We start from the raw sequence: 19,683 nt of genomic DNA, 5'->3' as shown, positions 1-19,683 counted from the left end.
TGGTACCAGCACAATAACAGAAATATAGATCAATGGAACAGGACAGAAAATCCAGAAATAAAACCACACACCTATGTTCAACTAATCTATGACAAAGTAAGACAGAACAAATGGTGAAGGAAAGACAATTTCTTCAATAAGTGGTGCTGGGAAAATGACAGCTGCATGTAAAAGAATGATATTAGAATTTTCTCTAGCCCCATATACAAAAATAAACTCAAAGTGGCTTAAAGACCTAAATGTAAGACTGGATACCATAAAACTCTCAGAGGAAAATATAGGCAAAACACTCTTTGACATAAATCACAGAAATATCTTTTTCAGATCTACCTCCTAAATGAATGAAAATAAAAGCAAAAATCAATAAATGAGACCTAAGTAAACCTACAAGCTTTTTTTTTGCACAGCAAAAAATGCCACAAACAAAATAAAAAGACATTCTGCAGAACAGGAAAGAATATTTGCCAAGGAAGTGACCAAAAAGAATTAATCTTTAGAATATACCAATAGCTCATACAGCTCAATATCAAAAAATAACCCAATCAAAAAATGGGCAGAAGACCTAAGTAGACATTTCTCCAAAGAAGACATACAGATGGCAAAAAAAAAACCCTAAAACAAATGAAAAGATGCTCAGCATCACTAATTATTAGAGAAGTGCAAATCAAAACTACAATGGGGTAGTTACCACCTCACACCAATCAGAATAGCCATCATCAAAAACTCTATAAACAATAATGGCTGGTGAAGGTGCAGAGAAAAGGGAGCCCTCCTCCACTCTTGATGCGAATATGAATTGGTACAGCCACTATGAAAAACAGTATGGAAGTTCTCAAAAAACTGAAAATTGAGCTACTGTATGACTCAGCAATCTCACTCCAGGGCATATATCCACTGAAAACCATAATTTGAAAAGGTACATACACCCCAGTGTTCGTAGCAGCACTATTTATGATAGTTAAGATATAGAATCAACCTAAATGTCCATCAACAGAGGAATGGATAAAAAAGATATGGTATATATATATAAATTACTCAACGAGAAACGAAGATGAAATAATGCCATTTGCAGCAACATGGATGGACCTAGAGATTATCATACTATGTGAAATAAATCAGACAGAATAAGACAAACATCATATGATATCGCTTATATGTAGAATCTTAAAAAAAAAAAAGATACAAATGAACTTATTTATAAAACAGAAACAGACTCACAGACTTCAAAAACAGTCTTATGCTTACCAAAGGGAACAGGTACGGGGAGGGATGGACTAGGGTTTCGGTGTTGCCATATCCACACTGTGCTATATATAGGATGACTGGCCAACAATGACTTGCTGTATAGCATCAGGAACTCTACCCAGTATTCTGTGATAATCTATATGGGAAAATAATCTGAAAAAGAATGGTTTATAACTGAATCACCATGTACAGCAGAAATCATTAGAATATTGTAAATCAACTATACTTCAGTAAAACTTTAAAAAATGGAACAAAATTGTTAAGAATTTCAAGGCAGTGAGAGCAGAGATGAAAGCAGGTTGCAGGATGCGAGACTCCAGAGCATGGGGCCTGCCTGACTGCACGGCTCACACACCCACAGATCCCACCTGGCCTGTAGATCCACAGGGCCCCTCTTCTCTTGAGGAACAAACAGTGGAATGAAGGTGAATGGACTTGCATTTTTTTCATTCCCCAGTTGCCCCTCACAGTTCCTACGTGTGGGATTGGCGTGGGTTTATAGTAGAAGCCAGAGAACCTGGGGTGAAGCTGCTCCTGAAGACAGAGAGCTTGCTTTTCCTTTTATGAGAAAGAACCTTGAACAGAAAGGGGAGGGAGGATTCAGATTTTGCCTGACCCCTTCAAGCAAGGCCTCTAATTGAGCTTTGGCCTCCGTGAGTCCATCACTTGAGACCACTGTCATCCTGCAGGGAAGCTGGAGGTGATGCCTTGTCTGCCGTCTTTCTCCAAGTTGGCACCTGCAAAGTGGATGTTTTGTTCTCAGGCTGTTTAGTTCTGGAAGCCCAGGAGCAAGGTTTTGTGTGTGTGTGTATGTGTGTGTGTGACATGCCCAAAGCATTCAGATGGGAAGGGTGTCAGATCAAGAATGTTGAGTGAGATACCAGACCAGTGAGCAGATTTAGGTTTTATTTTATTTTTTAAAATTTATACTTTTATGTTTGGTTTCCTCCCTGCCAGTGCTTCTTCCTTGCTACTTTCTCCTGCCTATTAACTAGTCTTCTTTTTTTTATTTCTTTTTTAAAATTACTCAATGAATTTTCTTGCATTTATAGTTGTGCAATGATCATCACAACCCAGTTTTATAGCATTTCCATCCCAAACCCCCCAGCGCATCCCCCCACCCCCAACCTGTCTCATTTGGAAACCATAGGTTTTTCAGAGTATTAACTAGTCTTCTGAAAGGTCATCTTTGACTGAAAAATCAAGTCCCAAGTCTTTGTTTTCCTGTGATTGTTCCCTCTCCACTTCATGGAGGCTCCCTTGGTTTGGGAGAAGGTTATGAAAAGTATAGGGGTCTTAAAGGCTTTCTCTTTTTCCTTTGTGAAAATTCTTTTAAAATAGATTCCCCAAATATACACATTCATCCTCAGAAAATTGGAAACTTGTGACAGCCAAGCCCACATGGGCTGCTGACAGGATTGGCCCCAGCCTCTCCACACCATTATCATGGCCACCTTCAGGGCTTCATCCTCAAAGCTGTCCCAGCCACACCAGCCACCCTCTCCTCTGGGCTTGTAGAATGTTCCAGGTGCCTGATAGCACTTCTTGGCCCAAGGCAGTGGGCCTGGGCCAGGAAATTCTGTACATCAGAAGCCCACATAGAATCTTTTAAATCTACTGAACTGGAATCTGTGGGTCTGGTAGGCAGGTGAATCTCTGACAGTGTTCAGGTCAGCCCAAGGCAGAGCCAGGGTTGGGAACATGCAGGTGTTGCTCTACTCTGGCGGACATCAGTAACTGCTGAGAGGCGTCAGGCGTGGATTACATTTCAGAAGCAAGTACGTTAACAGGGACAGAGTGTACTGTGGCTGGGAGTGGAGGGGGAGTTAGTAGGGTAGCACATGGCCTTCTTGTTATTGTCCCCAGGGTGAATGGGAGAGGTGATCCTTCCTTGAGAATAGATCTTGATAGAGGGTCGGAGGGGAATTGAGGAGGAAATTGGAGGTGGGGATGGAATGTCAGAAGGTGGAGGCCAGGTGTGGTCCATTTTGGACCTGTGACTCTCATTTCACAACTTTGTGTAGTGACAGCCTTGTCGTGCTGGCCCCATTTTCCATCCCAGAGAGTATTCAAGGAGTAAAATAACAAGAGGTACCTTCAGAATACACTTTTTCAACCTGAAGCTGTGCCAGAGTGTGTTCAGAGAGCTGCAGATGAGTGGGTGCTTCCTGCCGGCCCCCATGGGAAGCATATGGGCCAGACACTGCTCTCCTCACCCAGTCCTGGACAGGACGCTATCCCACACAGCATGCCGGGTAGCTCCCAACAGTGGGAATTTACAGGGCGGAATGGGGCGAATTCTCTCGTTTGGGGAAAGAAGGGCACAGACCCATCACTTCACCCCTCAGAGGCCAGAGGGAGCCCCTTGTGCCTGCAAGACCAGGGCTGGGCCAGATTTCAAGCATCTTTGCTGTTTCATTGCCCACAGCCACACACCTGGGGGAGCCTAGGGAGCTTTAAGGAATAGAACTTTTAGAAATGACATTTTTTGTTGTTGTGTTCTTATATGAATGATGCACGGTCATTCTAGCATCTCAAACCAGTTGCCGCCCAAGTAGAGTAACTTGGGAAGTCACTATAGTTTGATGCTATTGACTAGGAATTGTCTCTGATAGATGACTTAGTAAACTTCTTCCAAAACGTTGTCAGTGTTGGAAGGAGTCCTTCCAGCCACAGAGTAAATGAGGGTGGTGTATGGAATCATTTAGCTATGAAAAGAGGGTCTCAGGCGGGGTAACTGGTCCTGCTGATTGGAAATGTGGCCCATCTTGGTAAACACTGCTAGTTGTTATTCCTCATTATAACCTGTTACAGCTAAGGTGATAACTGTGTTATGGGTAAGATAAATCATCAAGATTTAAAAAAAATTTTTTTTTTTTTTTGTCTTTTTAGGGCCATACCTGCAGCATATGGAATTTCCCAAGATAGGGGTCAAGTTGGAGCTGTAGCTGCCAGGCTACGTCATATCCACAGCAATGCCAGATCTGAACTGTGCCTGCAGCCTACCCCACAGCCCATGGCATCACTGGATCCTGAATCTACTGAGCAAGGGCCAGGGATTGAACCTGTGTCCTCATGGATGCTAGTTGGGTTTGTTACTACTGGACCACAATGGGAACTCCCTGAATCATCAAGACTAATAGACAGTGTTTTCTTCTCCTATTCTTGGAGGTCCTGCACCCACCTGACTATGTCTTCTTAAAATTTTTTTTTTTTAGGACAGATTTCTGCGTACATAAAGACGAACCTTGTGACACCGTTGGTAAGTTTAGGGTAAAAATAATAATCTGAGGGGCTGATATACCCTGTGATCATGGGGAGACTTGATAACACTTCCAGCCTGGAGGAACCACCTTTAAACAAACTCTGCCTTTTCTGTTGCCTCTTTTTGGGAGTAAATTTGGTCTTTGATTTTATCTTACTTTTTTTTTTTTTCGCTGAAAACTTTTGCAGTTGCTTATGGCATAAGGCATCTAGACAAAGGGTTAATAAGGAAGACATGGGTAGTCCAACCAAGTGGAGGAGCCCCCAGGCTGCCCTGAGGTGACTGTAGTTGGGCCGCCTTTGAGCCTCTGGGCCACCAATGCAGGAGAGGGACCTCTCTGAGTTACACCATTGTCATGAGATGGAAGCTTAGCCAAGTGGCCTAAGAGGTGAAGTATGACTGCAGGGTTCAGGACTGTGTCCTACCCCAGCCTTGGCACCAGGCTCAATGCTTTCTGGTCAAACTGTAGTGATGGCAACAGGTGAGCTCCCTTCCACGCAACACCTCCCCCCCGCTTTCCCCCACTTGCCATTTCCCTCCTCTCCTGCCTCTAGTTGTGTCGGTTGCCCTCTCAGAGGTTGCATGTTGGAACCAATCTTCAACTGGTAGGAGTAGAGCACTTGGTTAGCAGGAAACTCCAAGAGGGTTTCCAGTTTTGTCCTCTGTAACACAAACCTCTGTTCACCAGCACGTTGGAAGGTTGCACTAGCAAAAGCAAAATTTGGAATTGAATGTGCTTAGAATTGTAGCAAAACTGAAGGGAAACCATATAGGATTGAATATATATTATGTTAGAATTCAAATGTCAAAAACCAGAGTTCCCATTGTGGCTCAGTGGTAACAAACCTGACTAGTCTCCATGAGTACTGGGTTTGATCCCTGACCTTGCTCAGGGGCTTAAAGGATCGGGTGTTGCCATGAGCTATGATGTAGGTTGCAGATGCAGCTCGGATCCTGTGTTACTATGGCTGTGGCATAGGCTGGTGGCTACAGCTGCTGATTTGACCCCTAGCCTGGGAACTTCATATGCTGCAGGTGCAACTCTAAAAGACCCCCCAACCAAAAAAAAGTATAAAAACCTGTGCTTCCCAGGGAGTCTCAGCTTTGGGTAATCATGAACCTTGGCTCTGACTCTGTCAGGTACAAGCTAGGTAATCTTTAGTAAATTTCCATAATCCATAAAATGGTCACTTTGGACTAGGTGGCTTCTAAGGCCTTTCCAAGTCTTGAATGGTAGAATGATAACTAGCATTTATGTTACATTTTAGAGTTGAATGGTTTTTTGTTTTTTTAATATACTATATCAAACCTCTAAACAAATTTGAGAACTAGATGTCAGAAACCCACTAGCCAATCTGACTTTTGTTATTTGGGGGCTGTTTCCTTAAGAGAATTACTAGACAAATGCGAAATAATGTAGGCTTCCCTAGAGGATTAAGTGGTACCCATCGAGCCTGATTGGGGCTGTTGAAGACTAGTGCGTGCCCATCTCTATCCACTGTCTGGGCGGCCAAGTCACTTGCTGTCCAGGGGACTGGCCACTCCTCTGCAGTGTTCACACTGATGCCCTCACACTTCTCTCAGGAGAGGCTTCTGCTCCCAGCCCTTCCAATGCCCTGTGCCGGCTCCCATGGAGACATGGATCCCTTGTATTGCCTTTGCCTGCACATCTTCATTGGAAGACTGCACTATACAGAGTGTGGCTTTGATCTGTGTGTTGCATGCTGCAGTGCCTGGCACAGGGCTGGGCAGGCTTGGTCACCACTGTTGACTGAAGGAATGAACGAATGAATGCGATAAAGGAACTCCAGTGTTTTTGAGTGATATGCATCTGGTGACAGGGTTTTCCTGCATGTGATTTAGAGCTGGCTTTTCTTTTCCTTTGAATATCTCTTTCACACCCACCATCCCTTGTCCTTTTGTCCAGTGTTTCTGGCTCCTTGTTGAGGAGCAGGCAGCAGGCTCTCTTAAGCATCCTTTCTAAACCACATCACCACCCTACTTATATTCATCTTTGTGAATGGACATAAGGAAGTACCATGGACTGGGAGGCTTAAACAACAAAAAAGTTATTGTCTCACGGTTCTGGAGGCTGGAAATCCAAAATCAAAGTGTTGGCAGGGGTGGTTTCTCCTGAGGCCTCTCTTCTTGGCTTGGTGTTGGCCGTCTTCTCCCTGTGTCTTCATGTGGTCTTACTTCCATGTGCGCCTGTGTCCTAATGTCCTTTTTTTAAAAAAGACATGGCTTAGAGTGGGGCTGTGTCGGATTCGTTTCCACTGCACCACACCTCATTTAGCCTTAATTACCTCTTGAAAGTCTCCATCCCCAGATTCAGGTTTGGGCTTCAACTTACAGTTTGGGCTTCAACTTACAGCTTTTGGGGGGACATAGTCTATAACATTACTCATTTGACACTTAACCACATACTGTTTGCGACATCTTATGTCCCAATCTGACCTCCTGGGTGTGTATATCTCATTTCCTAAACATGAAAGTCTTTAAATGGCATGGACCAGTTGTACTGATTGTCTCTGTGACCGCTGGTTAGCTCAGGGCTGAACCAGCCCAATCTCCTGCCTGTCTCTTGCATGCTTTTTCCAATACCTCAGTGACTTTTAGCTTTTGCAAAGAAACAGTCAACGCCTTAAAAAAAAAAAAAAAAGATATGAAACCTGCATGGTGCTTTTTTAGGGCCACACCTGTGGCATATGGAGGTTCCCAGCTAGGGGTCTAATCTGAGCTACAGCTGCCAGCCTACGCCAGAGCCACAGCAATGCCAGTTCCGAGCCACATCTGCAACCTATACGACAGCTCACAGCAACACCGGATCCTTAACCCACTGAGCAAGGCCAGGGATCAAACCCGTAATCTCATGGTTCCTGGTCAGATTTGTTTCCACTGTACCACAATGGGAACTCCAGTACACATTTAACTTAATGTGTCATAATTTACTTGTATATATTAAGTCTATAAGAATAATGGGTGATTTGAGGAAAATAATTTGAAAACTGGGTTTGTGGCAGTCTTATGGCAGTGTCATCCAATTTATTTCTGTATTTTTTGGGGGGTGGGGGGGCACCATGCCTGCATCATGTGGAAGTTCCCAGGCCGGGGAATCAAACCTGCACCATGGCGATGACCCATGCCACAGCAGCAACCGCAGCCACAGCAATGACAATGCTAGATCCTTAACTCACTGCACCACAGGAGAACTCCATATTTCTGTATTTTTTAACCTTTATATTTTGAAATAAAGAATTTCTTAAGATTGTCAAAGTGGTACAGAGAAATCTCTTCTACCAATCTTACAGCTTCCTCTAATGGTAATATCTTATGTAACTCTAATGTACTTCCAAAACCAGGAAATTAATTGGCATAGTGCAGTGAACTAGACTATAGAGCTTAAGTTTCACCGGGTCTTTCATGCACTTATTTTTGGTTAAATTTTCACCTATCGTTCTGTGACGTTTGATCACATGTGTATATTTTTCCATCCACCTCAACAATCAGGAACAAAGCTGGTCATCACCTCCATGCAGCTCCCTCAGGCTGGCCCTGTGTAATTACCCTCTTCCTGCCCTTTCTCTAACCCTGGCTACCACTTATCTGTAATCCATCATGATAATTTTGTCATTCCAGCATCCAATTTATTTTTTCATTTTGTTTTGATTCCACAGAATGGAAAAATAATCTGGATCACATAGATGTATGGTTGCCAATACTAAGAGATTTTGAATAGCTGCCTTCAAATCTCAGGATCCAGCTGTAGCAGGAGGGGCTGTACCCTGAATTCTGCAGAAAATGAGATAATCTGGTACCTTGAGAAACTGGGAAAGCTTGGGAGTCACCATTGTTTTATATTTGGTATATACTAGTGGGTTTTTTGCTTGGTATGTATCTGTGTGTGTGTCTCTTTTTAGGGCTGCCCCCAGGGCATACAGAAGTTCCCAGGCTAGGGGCTGAACCGGAGCTGCACCTGCTAGCCTACACCACAGCCGTAGTAATGCCAGATCTGACCCTTGTTTGCAATCCACACCACAGCTCATGGCAGCTTAGGATCCTTAACCCAATGGGTGAGGCCAGGGATCAAATACACATCCTCATGGATATTAGTTAGGTGCATTACTTTTGAGCCACAACAGGAACTTCTGATTTGTTGTTTTAATTATCGTATAACTTATGGTAAAGAGTACAAATATTGATGGCTTTTTAAATGTATGACTGTTTTTTAGTTTATCTCTTATTTATTGAACTAGATTTAAAGGAGCATTTTGAATTCTATTTTAATCTATTTTTTTAAATTGTGGGGGGAATATGTATCAGGAAATTTACCTAACCATTTTTAAGTGGATAATTTGGTGGCATTAAGTACACTGTTTAATCACATGCCTGTACTCACACCACTACTCAAGATATGGAATGTTGGAGTTCCCATTGTGGCTCAGCAGATTAAGAACCTGATGTTGTCTCTGTGAGGATGTGGGTTTGATCCATGGCCTTGTTTAGTGGGTTAAGGGTCTGGCATTGCCTCAATTTGCTGGGTAGTTTGCAGATGCGGCTTGGATCCCTCGTTGCTATGGCTGTGGTGTAGGCATGTAGCTGTAGCTCTGATTCGACCTCTGGCTTGGGAACTTCCATATGCTACAGGTACAGCCATAAAAAAGAAAAGAAAAAGATATGGAATGTTCTTAGTCCCTCAGAAGTTTCCTTCATGTCTTCTGCAGGTCCTCTAGTATGTTCCCAAAGGTAACCTACTATTGTAAATGTTTTAATTACTGTTTTTTAAGTGGTTTAATTAAAATAAATAGTTTAAAGTAGATTTCAAAGTTAAATTGGAACAGTTCATTTGAAGAATGTCTGAGGTACTGAGTGGAGTTCGGGAGCCCATGAAAAATACTTCCCGTCACACTGCTGAGTCAGCATGAGCCCATGAGCCCATTTGACAGGATTCCTGATTGTGGAACCAGGCACAAAGGGCATTTATCACAAGGAGGACTGCCTCTGAGGCTGGAGGATCCAGTGGGAACATAGCCAGTGCCCAGGGAGCCCCAGAGGGCAAGGCCACAGACCCCAGGCAGAGGTCAGTGGCAGGGCTGTGGGGAATGGCTGGTCTGCCCCACATCCACTGTCTCATCAGCTCCCAGTTTAGAGTCCCACCCTCAGTCACATGCCTGCCCTTCTCTAGCTCCACCTGCGTGGGTATGTGGGGGGTTGAAGGCACCTCTGCACCTTTGGGCTTCCATAGCAGAGGCAGAGGCACTTCCCAGAAAGTGCCCACGATTGGGTCTGCAGAGGGGTGTCTGGGTGCTTGAGCTGGGGAGGGATGATGCTGGACCCCTCGGAATGACCAATGCCTGCTACAGCTCTGACCTTTGAGTGAAGGTTGAAACCCAAGACACCAACATGTCCTGTGTGCACAGTACAGGGGTCCTGCTGACATAGGCAAGGGGCTTCCCTTCCCTGACTCTAAGGCGGCCCTGACTCCTGTGGCTTGCCTTTTTTTTTTTTTTTTGCTTTTTCTTATTGCCACACTTGTGGCATATGGAAGTTCCCAGGCTAGAGGTCAAATTGGAGCTGTAGCCACCTGCCTATACCACAGACACAGCAACGTGGGATCCAATCTGCATCTGCAACCTACACCACAGCTCACAACAACACCGGATCCTTAACCCACTGAGCAAAGCCAGTGATCAAACCTACATCCTTATGGATTCTAGTTGGGTTTGTTATTGAGCCACAATGGGAACTTCCAGGGCTTGACTTTTAAAGAGTCACACCAGACACCCTCTCCCTCTTGGGCCACCATGGAAAGGGGAGGGGTGACACGTAGGGGTCCTGCTAATCTCCCCGCACAAGGGGGAGGGCTACCCTTCAGGCAGCAGGATCCGGAAAAACAGGCTTCTTCCCAGCAGAAGCAGCTGTTCCCTGCCCCCTCCCCCACCACGTGCAGTTCAGACTAGCGTTTGGGGCCTGGGGGCTTTTCCCCTGTTGAGTTTCTTCACCCCATGTGATCTGCTTTCCCGCCGCCATCCTAGGTGGGCGAGGGTGTCAGGGCTGCAGGATCGTGGAGGCCAGAGACCTCTGGAGGCCTTTGCAGGCCCTGCCTCCTCCTGACACACATCTCAGGGTCTCCCTGGGGGAGCTGGCCCGAGCAGCCACGTCTCCCCACCTTGGCTGACAGTCAAGGGATATGCGGTGTTTGTCCCCTCCTACCCTCGGATTGAAGCTGAGATGTTGATTTTTTTTTTTTTTGACAGCCTAATTCAAACTTTATGAATGTAATTATCAGGATTTATTTTGGTCTCATAGTAGTTTTGTGGCATATGGAGGTTCCCAGGCTAGGGGTCAAATCAGAGCCGTAGCTGCCGGCCTACGCAACAACAACACAGCAACACAGAATCCGAGCTGTGTCTTCAACCTACACCACAGCTCACAGCAATGCCAGATCCTTAACCCCCTGAGCAAGGCCAGGGATCAAACCTGAATCCTCATGGCTACTAGATGGGTTCGTTACTGTTGAGCCACGACAGGAACTCCACATACTAGTTTTTAATTACTGGAAACACCCCTTTCTTCCCCCAGCAGAGGGGTGTGATGGTCCTACATGAAGGAAGGTGGTACTATTCCATTGCCTTGTGAAACGCTCCACACAGAAGGTCCTGGAGATGCCCCAAGCCTGGTCATGTCCTGGGGCCCTGCTGCTCTGACCTTTGAGTCCCTTCCTACAGCTGTCCCTGAACTTGGTGGCCCTCTGTGGCCCATAGCCCTGGTGCTGAGCTCCCTGAAAGGTCTGGCTGGACATGGGAGCTTCATAGCTGTGGCCACTGACCTCACCCAGCAGCGGGTCCTTCTGTGAGAGAGGAAGGGAGTCTCACTGACCGGGATGCTCAGGCACACCCAGGGTCCAGGAATGAAGTGTCACCTTTGGAAGTCTATTTCAGGCCAGCCCTCCGTGAGGCTGTGGAAGAAAAATGTGCTGGAAACCAAGTGGGAGGCAAGGGAACCACTGTCATGATGCTACCCTCCCTGAGTTTTTATTCACTTAATGTGTCTGGGGAAGAGAAGTTTGAACTCTGTGATGATGTCATTTATGGCTCAGGTAAGAAAGAAGGCCACGTTTTATGTATAAAAACAAACATCAAGGAGTTCCCTTCATGGCTCAGCGAAAACAAATCTGACTGGTAACCATGAAGACGCAGGTTCGATCCCTGGTCTTGCTCTGTGGGTTAAGGATCTGGCGTTGCCGTGAGCTGTGGTGTGGAGTGGGTCACAAATGCAGCTCGGATCTGTGGTGTTGCTGTGGCTGTGATATAGACCAACGGTTTTAGCTCTGATTTGACCCCTAGCCTGGGAACCTCCATATGCTGTGGGTACCGCCCTAAAAAAGGCAAAAAACAAAAATGAAACATCACAACATATCCATCCTGGAGTTCCTGCTGTGGCTCAGTGGGTCAAGAACCTGACACAGTGTCTGTGAGGACATGGGTTCAATCCCTGGGCACTGATACTTAACTCAGTGGGTTAAGTATCTGGCATTGCTGTGAGCTGCGGCATAGGTCACAGATGTGGTCAGATCTGGTGTGGCTATGGCTGTGGCGTAGGCCTGTGGCTATAGCTGATTCGACCCCTAACCCTGAAATCTCCATATGCTGCAGGTGTGCCGTGTAAAAAAAAAAAAAATCCACCTGGCTGAACCTTCCCATTGGTCACCCTGGAGGACATTTGCTTATTCCAGTCCAGGTGCCATAGCTGGAAAGTGGGGTCCCCTCTCTGGATTTCTCTCATGGGGAGCACTCCTCTTTGTCTTTTTGTGGGGTTGCTCAGTCTTCATTCCTCAAGTGGTTTGGAATTATGGAGATGGCAAAAGTTCTGACTGCTGAATGATGCAGGAAAGTCTTGCTTGAGTTGAAAATACAGATTTCCATTAGGTAGCTTTGGGTTTCTTTGTTTCTGAAGGCTTTCCTGTCTGTTCATTTTGCTTTATTTTGTTTTTCCTAGGGATCTTACAGAAGTCAAGATTCAGTTTTGCTTCGAGATTGGTAGTTGTCTCTGATGGTTGCCTTAGGGGGAATCAGCTCCACTGAATAAACACATTCTGATAGGTCCATCGCCTTACCTCATGCCCATCTTGTGTTGGGCACTGTGCAGGCTGCTCCAGTCTCAGGCTTATCTAGACCATGACCTTTGTGTCACTCTGGGATGCTTACAGAAAAAGAGAAGGCTTAATGCCCAGTGACATATGCATTGTCCCAAGTCAGACAGCCCGAGGTCTTCAGCAAATTCATGTTTGTCAGGAGGTATATTGGCGTTTATAATTATACTCTTGACCATCCTATGATTTTTGAGAGGTTTTATGAAAGGTTTCAATTTGGGGAATGAAATATGCTTGCATCTAGCAATCAGGGGTGTAGACTGTTTGGGCAAGGGCTGCCTCCCCCATCATACAATAAAAAATAGGTCATTCCCTTGAGAGAGTTAGGAAACTCACATTCTATTTAGGGCTTTGCTCCCTGTCAGTTCGGCTTGGATTTCTCAGCTAATAGAGTTACTGGGAAAGCTAGGAAGTATGTAGTCTTCCCTTGGTAACCATGGGAACTGATTCTAGGACTCCCCAAGAATACAAGTGTGCTGCACATTTGGCCCTCTGTACCTGTGGATTCTGCACCAACAGACTCAGTCAGCCTCGGATGGAAGGGTTGAGTATACTTGAGTAAACGAGATTTAAACCCATTAGGCTTTCAACGTAAGTAGAGAGTGTTTTCTGAAAAATACTGGAAGTTTCTAAGTTGTATCTGGATATTGGAGACAGTCTTTTAAAAGCTGCTGTTCCCCATGGGTTGCCCAAGGAGAACAGATGAGGGCAAGAACAGGATGACCATGGGGAGTTTCCTGCTCCTTGCCTTGCACGGCTGTTCTATGGCATGACTTGAAGATGTTGACCGTGGTGAATAAAAATGTGTGTGCGAGAGTTCCTGCTGTGGCACGATGGGATTGGCGGTGTCTTGGGAGTGCTGGGACGCAGGTTTGATCCCTGGGCCAGCATAGTGGGTTAAAGATCTGGCATTGCCACAGCTGTGGCTTGGATCTGATCGCCAGTCCGGGAACTTCCATATGCCGACGGGTGGCCAAAAAAAAAAAATGTGAGCATGAGTGTGTTTGTACATACATACACACATGCACACAAGCCTAGGTGCCAACCTGCACGTGGGAATGTGTGCTGTTTCTACACTTCCTGCACCTTAAAGTCTGGAGGGGCTTCCTTTGTACCCACCAAGTTCTATAAGTTCCTCAGAAAGGAGCTCTTCCAAGAAGGAACAGCACAACCAGAACCCAGGGAAGGGGGTTTCTCTTGGGTATTTGGCAGGAAGTCTGCAGTGAAACCAGTGGCCCCAGGAGACCAAGTTCAACGTTTCCTCTTCCTCATGCCAGGGTCATGATTAAGGTTACACAATGGCCAAAAGGTATTTTAAAATGGTGACACTACATGGGTGTGTTTTTGCATGGGATAGGACAGAGATTGGAATTAGACCAGCAAAACCCATGGTCTAGCTTGGTTGCCTTTGAAGCTGGAGAGCAACAGGCTGAGCAATCAGGAACTAGCCCTGCAGGCTTTCCAGCTGTGGTCCTTCAGATGTAGGCCTTTAAGTCTGAAAGTGGGTGCCCTTTGGGAGGGAGTCCTAGGGAAGGCTGCTGGGTAGCCCGTCGTAGGCTCTGTGCTCGGGCGACCCTTGAAGGGACTGTGAAGCAGATACCCTTCCAGTTAGGTGGTCCCTTGCCTGCTTGAGATGTCGGTGACACTAGTGGAGGCCACAGCCCACTACCCTGTCTTTAGCCCAGGCCTCACATGGCATTGGCAGAGAGCCTCTGTCTCTGTTGTTTCCTGATGTTTGCATCCTCATAGCCCAAGGAGCACTTTAAAATTAGGCCAGAGTCAAGTGTGGGTGCCTCTCTGTTGCCTGGCTCTTACTCAGTCATGTGATACTGAGGCCATCCTAACCTTTACTGGGTTTGCTGGAAACAGAAATCTCCTCCCAGCCTGGGGATGGGTGGGAGAAATAGAGTCATAAATGGAAACTAGGCCTTTCCAAGATGCTTTTTGTGTAAACTGTGAGTCCTGAAGCCCCCTTGGAACCTTCTAAGGGCCTCTGGTTGAGAGCCAGAGGAGTGGGCAGGAGAGGTGAGGGGCTGGGCTCCTCTGCAGTGGGTCCTGCCCTGGCTGGCGAGGGCCCTGAGCTGGAGGGGACCCCACAGCATGGCTTCCTTTGCAGTGGCCCTCAGGGTGGTCCCTTTTACCACCCATGGGCCCCATCATCTCCACAGTGAACCATCCTCAGGGGCCAGTGGTCTGAGCATCGTTCCAGCACTTACACCTGGGTTCAAAACCCACTTCCACCACTGTCCTGCATGAGTCCCCTGATATCTCTGGCTCTGCTTTCACTCCTGTAAAATGAGGATAATAATACCCAGGGTCATTGTGAAGGTTAAATGTGATCAATAGTTACACCCATTAGGATGGGTATAGTCAACAACAACAAAACTTGCAGAAAATAATAACTATTGGTGAGGATGTGGAGAGTATTCTGTTGGTAGGAAAGTAAAATGGTGCATCTGCTGTGGAAAATAGCATGTTGGTTCCTCAAGAAATAAAAATATTTTCCAGGAAATCCTCTTCTAGGTATATACGCCAAGGAAATGGAACTTGAACAGAAGTTGTACATCTATGTTCATAGCAGCATTATTCACAAGTACCAAAAGGTAGAAACAACCCATGTGTCCTTTTATCTATATGTGGAATAATATTCAGCCTTAAAAAAGGAATTTAGTAGATGCAGTCTATTACATTTAGAATGGATAAGCAATGAGGTCTTGCTGTACAGCCCGGGGAACTATATCCAATCTTGTGTGATAGAACATGATGGAATATGAGAAAAAGAATGTGTGTGTATATATATACATATATATGTATATATATGTATGTATATATGACTGGATCACTTTTCTGTACAGCAAAACTTGACAGAACATTGTAAATCAACTATACTTTAAAAAAGGAAATTCTGGAGTTCCTGTTGTGACTCAGTGGTAACAAACTGACCAGTATTCATGAGGATGTGTGTTTGGGCCCTGGCCTCACTCAGTCAGTTAAAGATCCAGCATTGCCATCCATGAGCTGTAGGGTAGGTTGCAGATGCAGCTCAGATCCAGCATTGCTGTGGCAGTAACATAGGCTGGCAGCTGCAGCTCCGATTTGACTCCTAGTCTGGGAACTTCCATACGGCACAAATGTAGCCCTAAAACACCAAAAAAGGGGGAGGGGGGAAATTATGAGATATGCTATAACATGGATAAAACTTGACGATATTATGCTAAATGAAATCAGCCAGTCACAAAAAGACAGGTATTATGTGATTCCACCTATTTAAAGTTCCTGGAGAAATTGAATTCATAGAGACAGAAAATAGATTAGTGGTTACCAGGGGCTGGGAGGGATAAAGAAGAGTTATTATTTAATGGGTTCATTTTGGGAAGGTGAAAAAGCTCTGAAGTTGGATGGTGGTGATGCTTGCACAACAATGTGAATGTATTTAATGCCATAGAATTGTATACCTGAAAGTGATTCAAATGGTAACTATCATGTTGTATATACTTTACCACAATTAAAAAACAAAATGAGATGACCACGGAGATGGATTTGTTAATTTTATTCACTAGTACTTCCTTGCAAAGATTTCTTCCAAGAAAAATGGTAAGATGAGAGGAAAAAGTACAATTCTCAGAGAAGAGGGTCCTTGTGCTTCCCTTCCTGGGAGGCTGGGTGGGGTGATGAGCTACGAGAACTGTGGGACCCTGGGGTGGTTGCAGGCAGAGAAGGGAAGGAAGGGGAGAGGAAGGCTGGGAGTAGGTGAGGCTCTGGCATGGGAGAGAGAAGAGAGGAGAGGGCATTTGAAGACGGGTTGTTGGGGGGTTGACCTAACACTTTCTGATGGTCTTAGAGAGATGCAAGTAGGGATTGGGAGGCCTTTTGCAAGTTTCTTTTTTGGTGTCTAGCTGTGTGTTCTTGGCTGAGATTCCAGCACCAGATTGCACCTTGTAGGTGCTGAGACTTAGTGAAGTAACTGTTAACACTTTTTGGACTGTGGACCATCCCCCTCTGCATCTGGCATTAAAATCATCATTTCAGAGTCAAGGCAGGAGTTGACTTTCCCAGTGACAGTGGTTAGACTCAAGGTATACAGAGCTGGTGTTGGTCATACTCAAGTCACGGGGTGCTCAGAAGTAACTACAGGGGCAGGATGTAGTGACCCTGTGGGTGTAGAAATGCAATTTAGGGGAGAATGTTTGTTTGCAGCTTGCATATTTCAGGCAATTCACCAGGATTCTCTGGTGTTTGAGAGCTCATAATTGAAGAACCCCCAACTATGCCATGTGAAGATTGTCTCTAGGTTTTGAACCTCACTTTCTACAGATATACAGCTTAAGAGACAGGAGTGCTTTGGGAAGGAGAGAGGAGGTTATGTCAGGCCAATCTATTGGTTGGTTCTGTCTCACAGAGACCAGATCTTGGCCTGGTTGTTATTTAGGGTTTGGGTTCAAAATGCTTTTGGCAGTCTTGGCAAGTACCATTGTGGGGGAAAGAACATTTGATGTAGAGGAAAAGGCTGAGTCATTGTCAGAAAGCACTGCATCATGGTTAGGAAACACTGACTCATGGTCAGGAAGGGGCTTAGTTGGTCAGGAAGTGCTGTGTCATGGTCAGGAAAGGCTGAGTCATGGTCAGGAAGGGCTGAGTTATTATCAGAAAGTGCTAAGTCATGGTCAGGAAGGGACTGATTTGTGGGTCAGGAAGAGCTGATTTATGATGAGGAAACACTGAGTCATGGTCAGGAAGGGCCAAGTCATTGTAAGAAAATGCTGAGCCGTGGTCAGGAAGGGCTGAGTCATAGTCTGAAAAGCACTGAGTTGTGAGGATATGTTGCTGACCCACTCCAGGGGTTATAGAAGGTCTTTTGGCTGATAACCACACCTATTTTCTTCTTCCTAGATGATTAAACTTCCTACCTTCCTGGCATTAGGTGCAGCCAGGTGACTCTCTTTTCCACCGGACTGAAAGTAGAAGTGATATGCACTATCTCCAGGCCTGGTTCCTACAAGCCTTCTGTGAAATGCTGCTTGAGGCTCCTTTTTGGTTGACTGGCTGAGGCCTACCTACTAGCCAGCATCCTTGCCCCCTGAAGCAATGGGCATTATGTGAGTGAGAAGTAAATGTGTGGTGACACTGAGATTCGGTGTTTTGTGTTTGCTACAGCATTAACCTCCATTACCAGAGATGCCAGATCTGGGTGGAATGTAAGATTCTGTCCTTGAGGTTCTGTAAGATCTCAAGGCAGCCAAGGAGTCACCTCTGTGGGGCCTAACCTCTTGGATGGCAGCACCACCTCCACGCGCAGGCTGAAAAAGTGGCTTTGGCAGGTGACCCATGGGGCCTTGGGGAACAAGGGGCAGAGCCCTGAATCTTAAGCTATTTCTAGGGAAGAACTAAAAAAGCAGTCTTGGGAGGGGAGGAAAACTTAACTCTTACCTTCTTCTACCCACCTTATGTTCTTTGGCTAGAGCCCTGTAAATTAGACTGACAAAAGTTAACAACTGAAAAGCAAACAGAAGTTAACACATGCATCAAACATACACTGGCAAAAGCTCAGGAGGAGCTCAAAAGGCTGATTAGAACTTGGGTTTAGAGCATCTTAAAAAAGAACAATAGGGGAGAGTTCCTGTCGTGGCTCAGCAGAAATGAATCTGACTAATATCCATGGAGGTTCTAACCCTGGTCCTGCTCAGTGGCTTAAGGATCTGGCATTATTGCCAAGAGCTGTGGTGTAGGTCGCAGGCGTGGCTTGCATCCCGAGTTGCTGTGACTGTGGTGTAGGGTGGCAGCCACAACTCTGATTTGACCTCTAGCCTGGGAACCTTCGTATGCCATGAGTGTGGCCCTAAAAGAGACCAAAAAAAAAAAAAAAAAAAGAACAGTGGATTTTAAAGAAGTAATTGGACAGGAGAAAGACTTCGAGTTTCTAGAGTGGCAAATTGTAGGAAGGTATAGATATGAGGGACCTGGTGGTCCATATAGGCTACATTCAACAAAGTTTGTTATACAGATTCCTCCAGTGCCATCTCTGGGCCAATAAGGGTCTAGGGTTACTCTGATGGTTAACTTCTGTAGAGAGGATGGGGGTACACCTGTACAAACTTATGTCCTGCTTTTAGGCAAGTGGAGGGAAGGCAAAGGGAAGTCAGAGAAGCTTTTCTGGCCATGCTCAGGGCGTGCGGAAGTTCTGGGGCCAAGGATTGAACTTGAGCTGTGGCAGTGACAACACTGAATCCCAGAGAGTTGGGTTTTTTGTTTGTTTGTTTTTTGTTTATATCTGCATTTTCTCAGTTGCCTTCAGCTCAAAATAATCCCCATACCAAAGTGGCACATTTTGGGGTGGCATATTCTTTGCCCTTTCAGATTTCAGTGGGATCTTGGAGAAAATTCCTTCCGTTGTTGAAGCTGTTTAGGGCTGGGGAGGGAAAGAGACCTAAAGATTGCTGATCCTTGAGCACAGTGCTGAGGACAGGGTGCCCACAAGTGCTACACAGCTCTGGGTTCAGATGTGGTCTAGATGTGGACCAGCAGCCTCCCAGCCTTGATCAGGGGCCCAGTGCCAGCCCTAGGCTCAAGGTGGAGCTCAGAGCTCCCGTGTGTCTCCCAGGGCTCAGATGGGCACAGGGAGGTTCTGTAATGACTGGACCACTCACCTCCAGCATTTTCCTGACCCCAGTGTGGGTGGAGCAGGTTCACTGATGATCCTGAATGGCCTAGAATGTAGGGGTCGGCCTTACTCTGCCTTTGCTGTAGTTGAGGGGCAGAGAGACACCCAGTGTGAGCTTTAACCTGGGGACCACCCCTTCCATCACTGGCCAGAGATGAGGGATGATCCTGAGGGTGGGGCTCATTTCCCCAGAGGATTGTAGGGCCCTGATGTGATTCATGTTTGATTTCCTTGTCTCTGGCTCCCTTCTTCAATGCTGGAGAGGACCTGTTCTCCTCTCACTTCTACAAGGGGTGGCCTTTTCTTGATCCCATGCTTCCATCATATCCTCTCTTGGTGAAGAGCATTGTCTTCCTCTTTTCC

The 19,683-nt window shown here is 45.9% G+C and overlaps 1 protein-coding gene across 4 annotated transcripts in view; it reads left to right on the top strand.

Annotated features, from left to right (window-relative positions):
• The window catches only part of ADAMTS17 (ADAM metallopeptidase with thrombospondin type 1 motif 17), a 395,981-nt gene that overhangs the window by 113,199 nt on the left and 263,099 nt on the right, over positions 1-19,683 (top strand). For all 4 annotated transcript variants that reach the window (XM_013993230.2, XM_021098449.1, XM_005659785.3 and 1 more), the window contains exon 7: positions 4,464-4,507. In XM_013993230.2, coding sequence (XP_013848684.2) covers positions 4,464-4,507 — 44 coding nt within the window. The remainder of the gene's footprint in view (positions 1-4,463; positions 4,508-19,683) is intronic.

This window comes from Sus scrofa, chromosome 1 (genome assembly GCF_000003025.6).
Source record: "Sus scrofa isolate TJ Tabasco breed Duroc chromosome 1, Sscrofa11.1, whole genome shotgun sequence".
Taxonomy (NCBI): Eukaryota; Metazoa; Chordata; class Mammalia; order Artiodactyla; family Suidae; genus Sus; species Sus scrofa.
The sequence above is the reverse complement of the archived record's forward strand: the minus strand, read 5'-3'. Positions and strand labels throughout refer to the sequence as shown.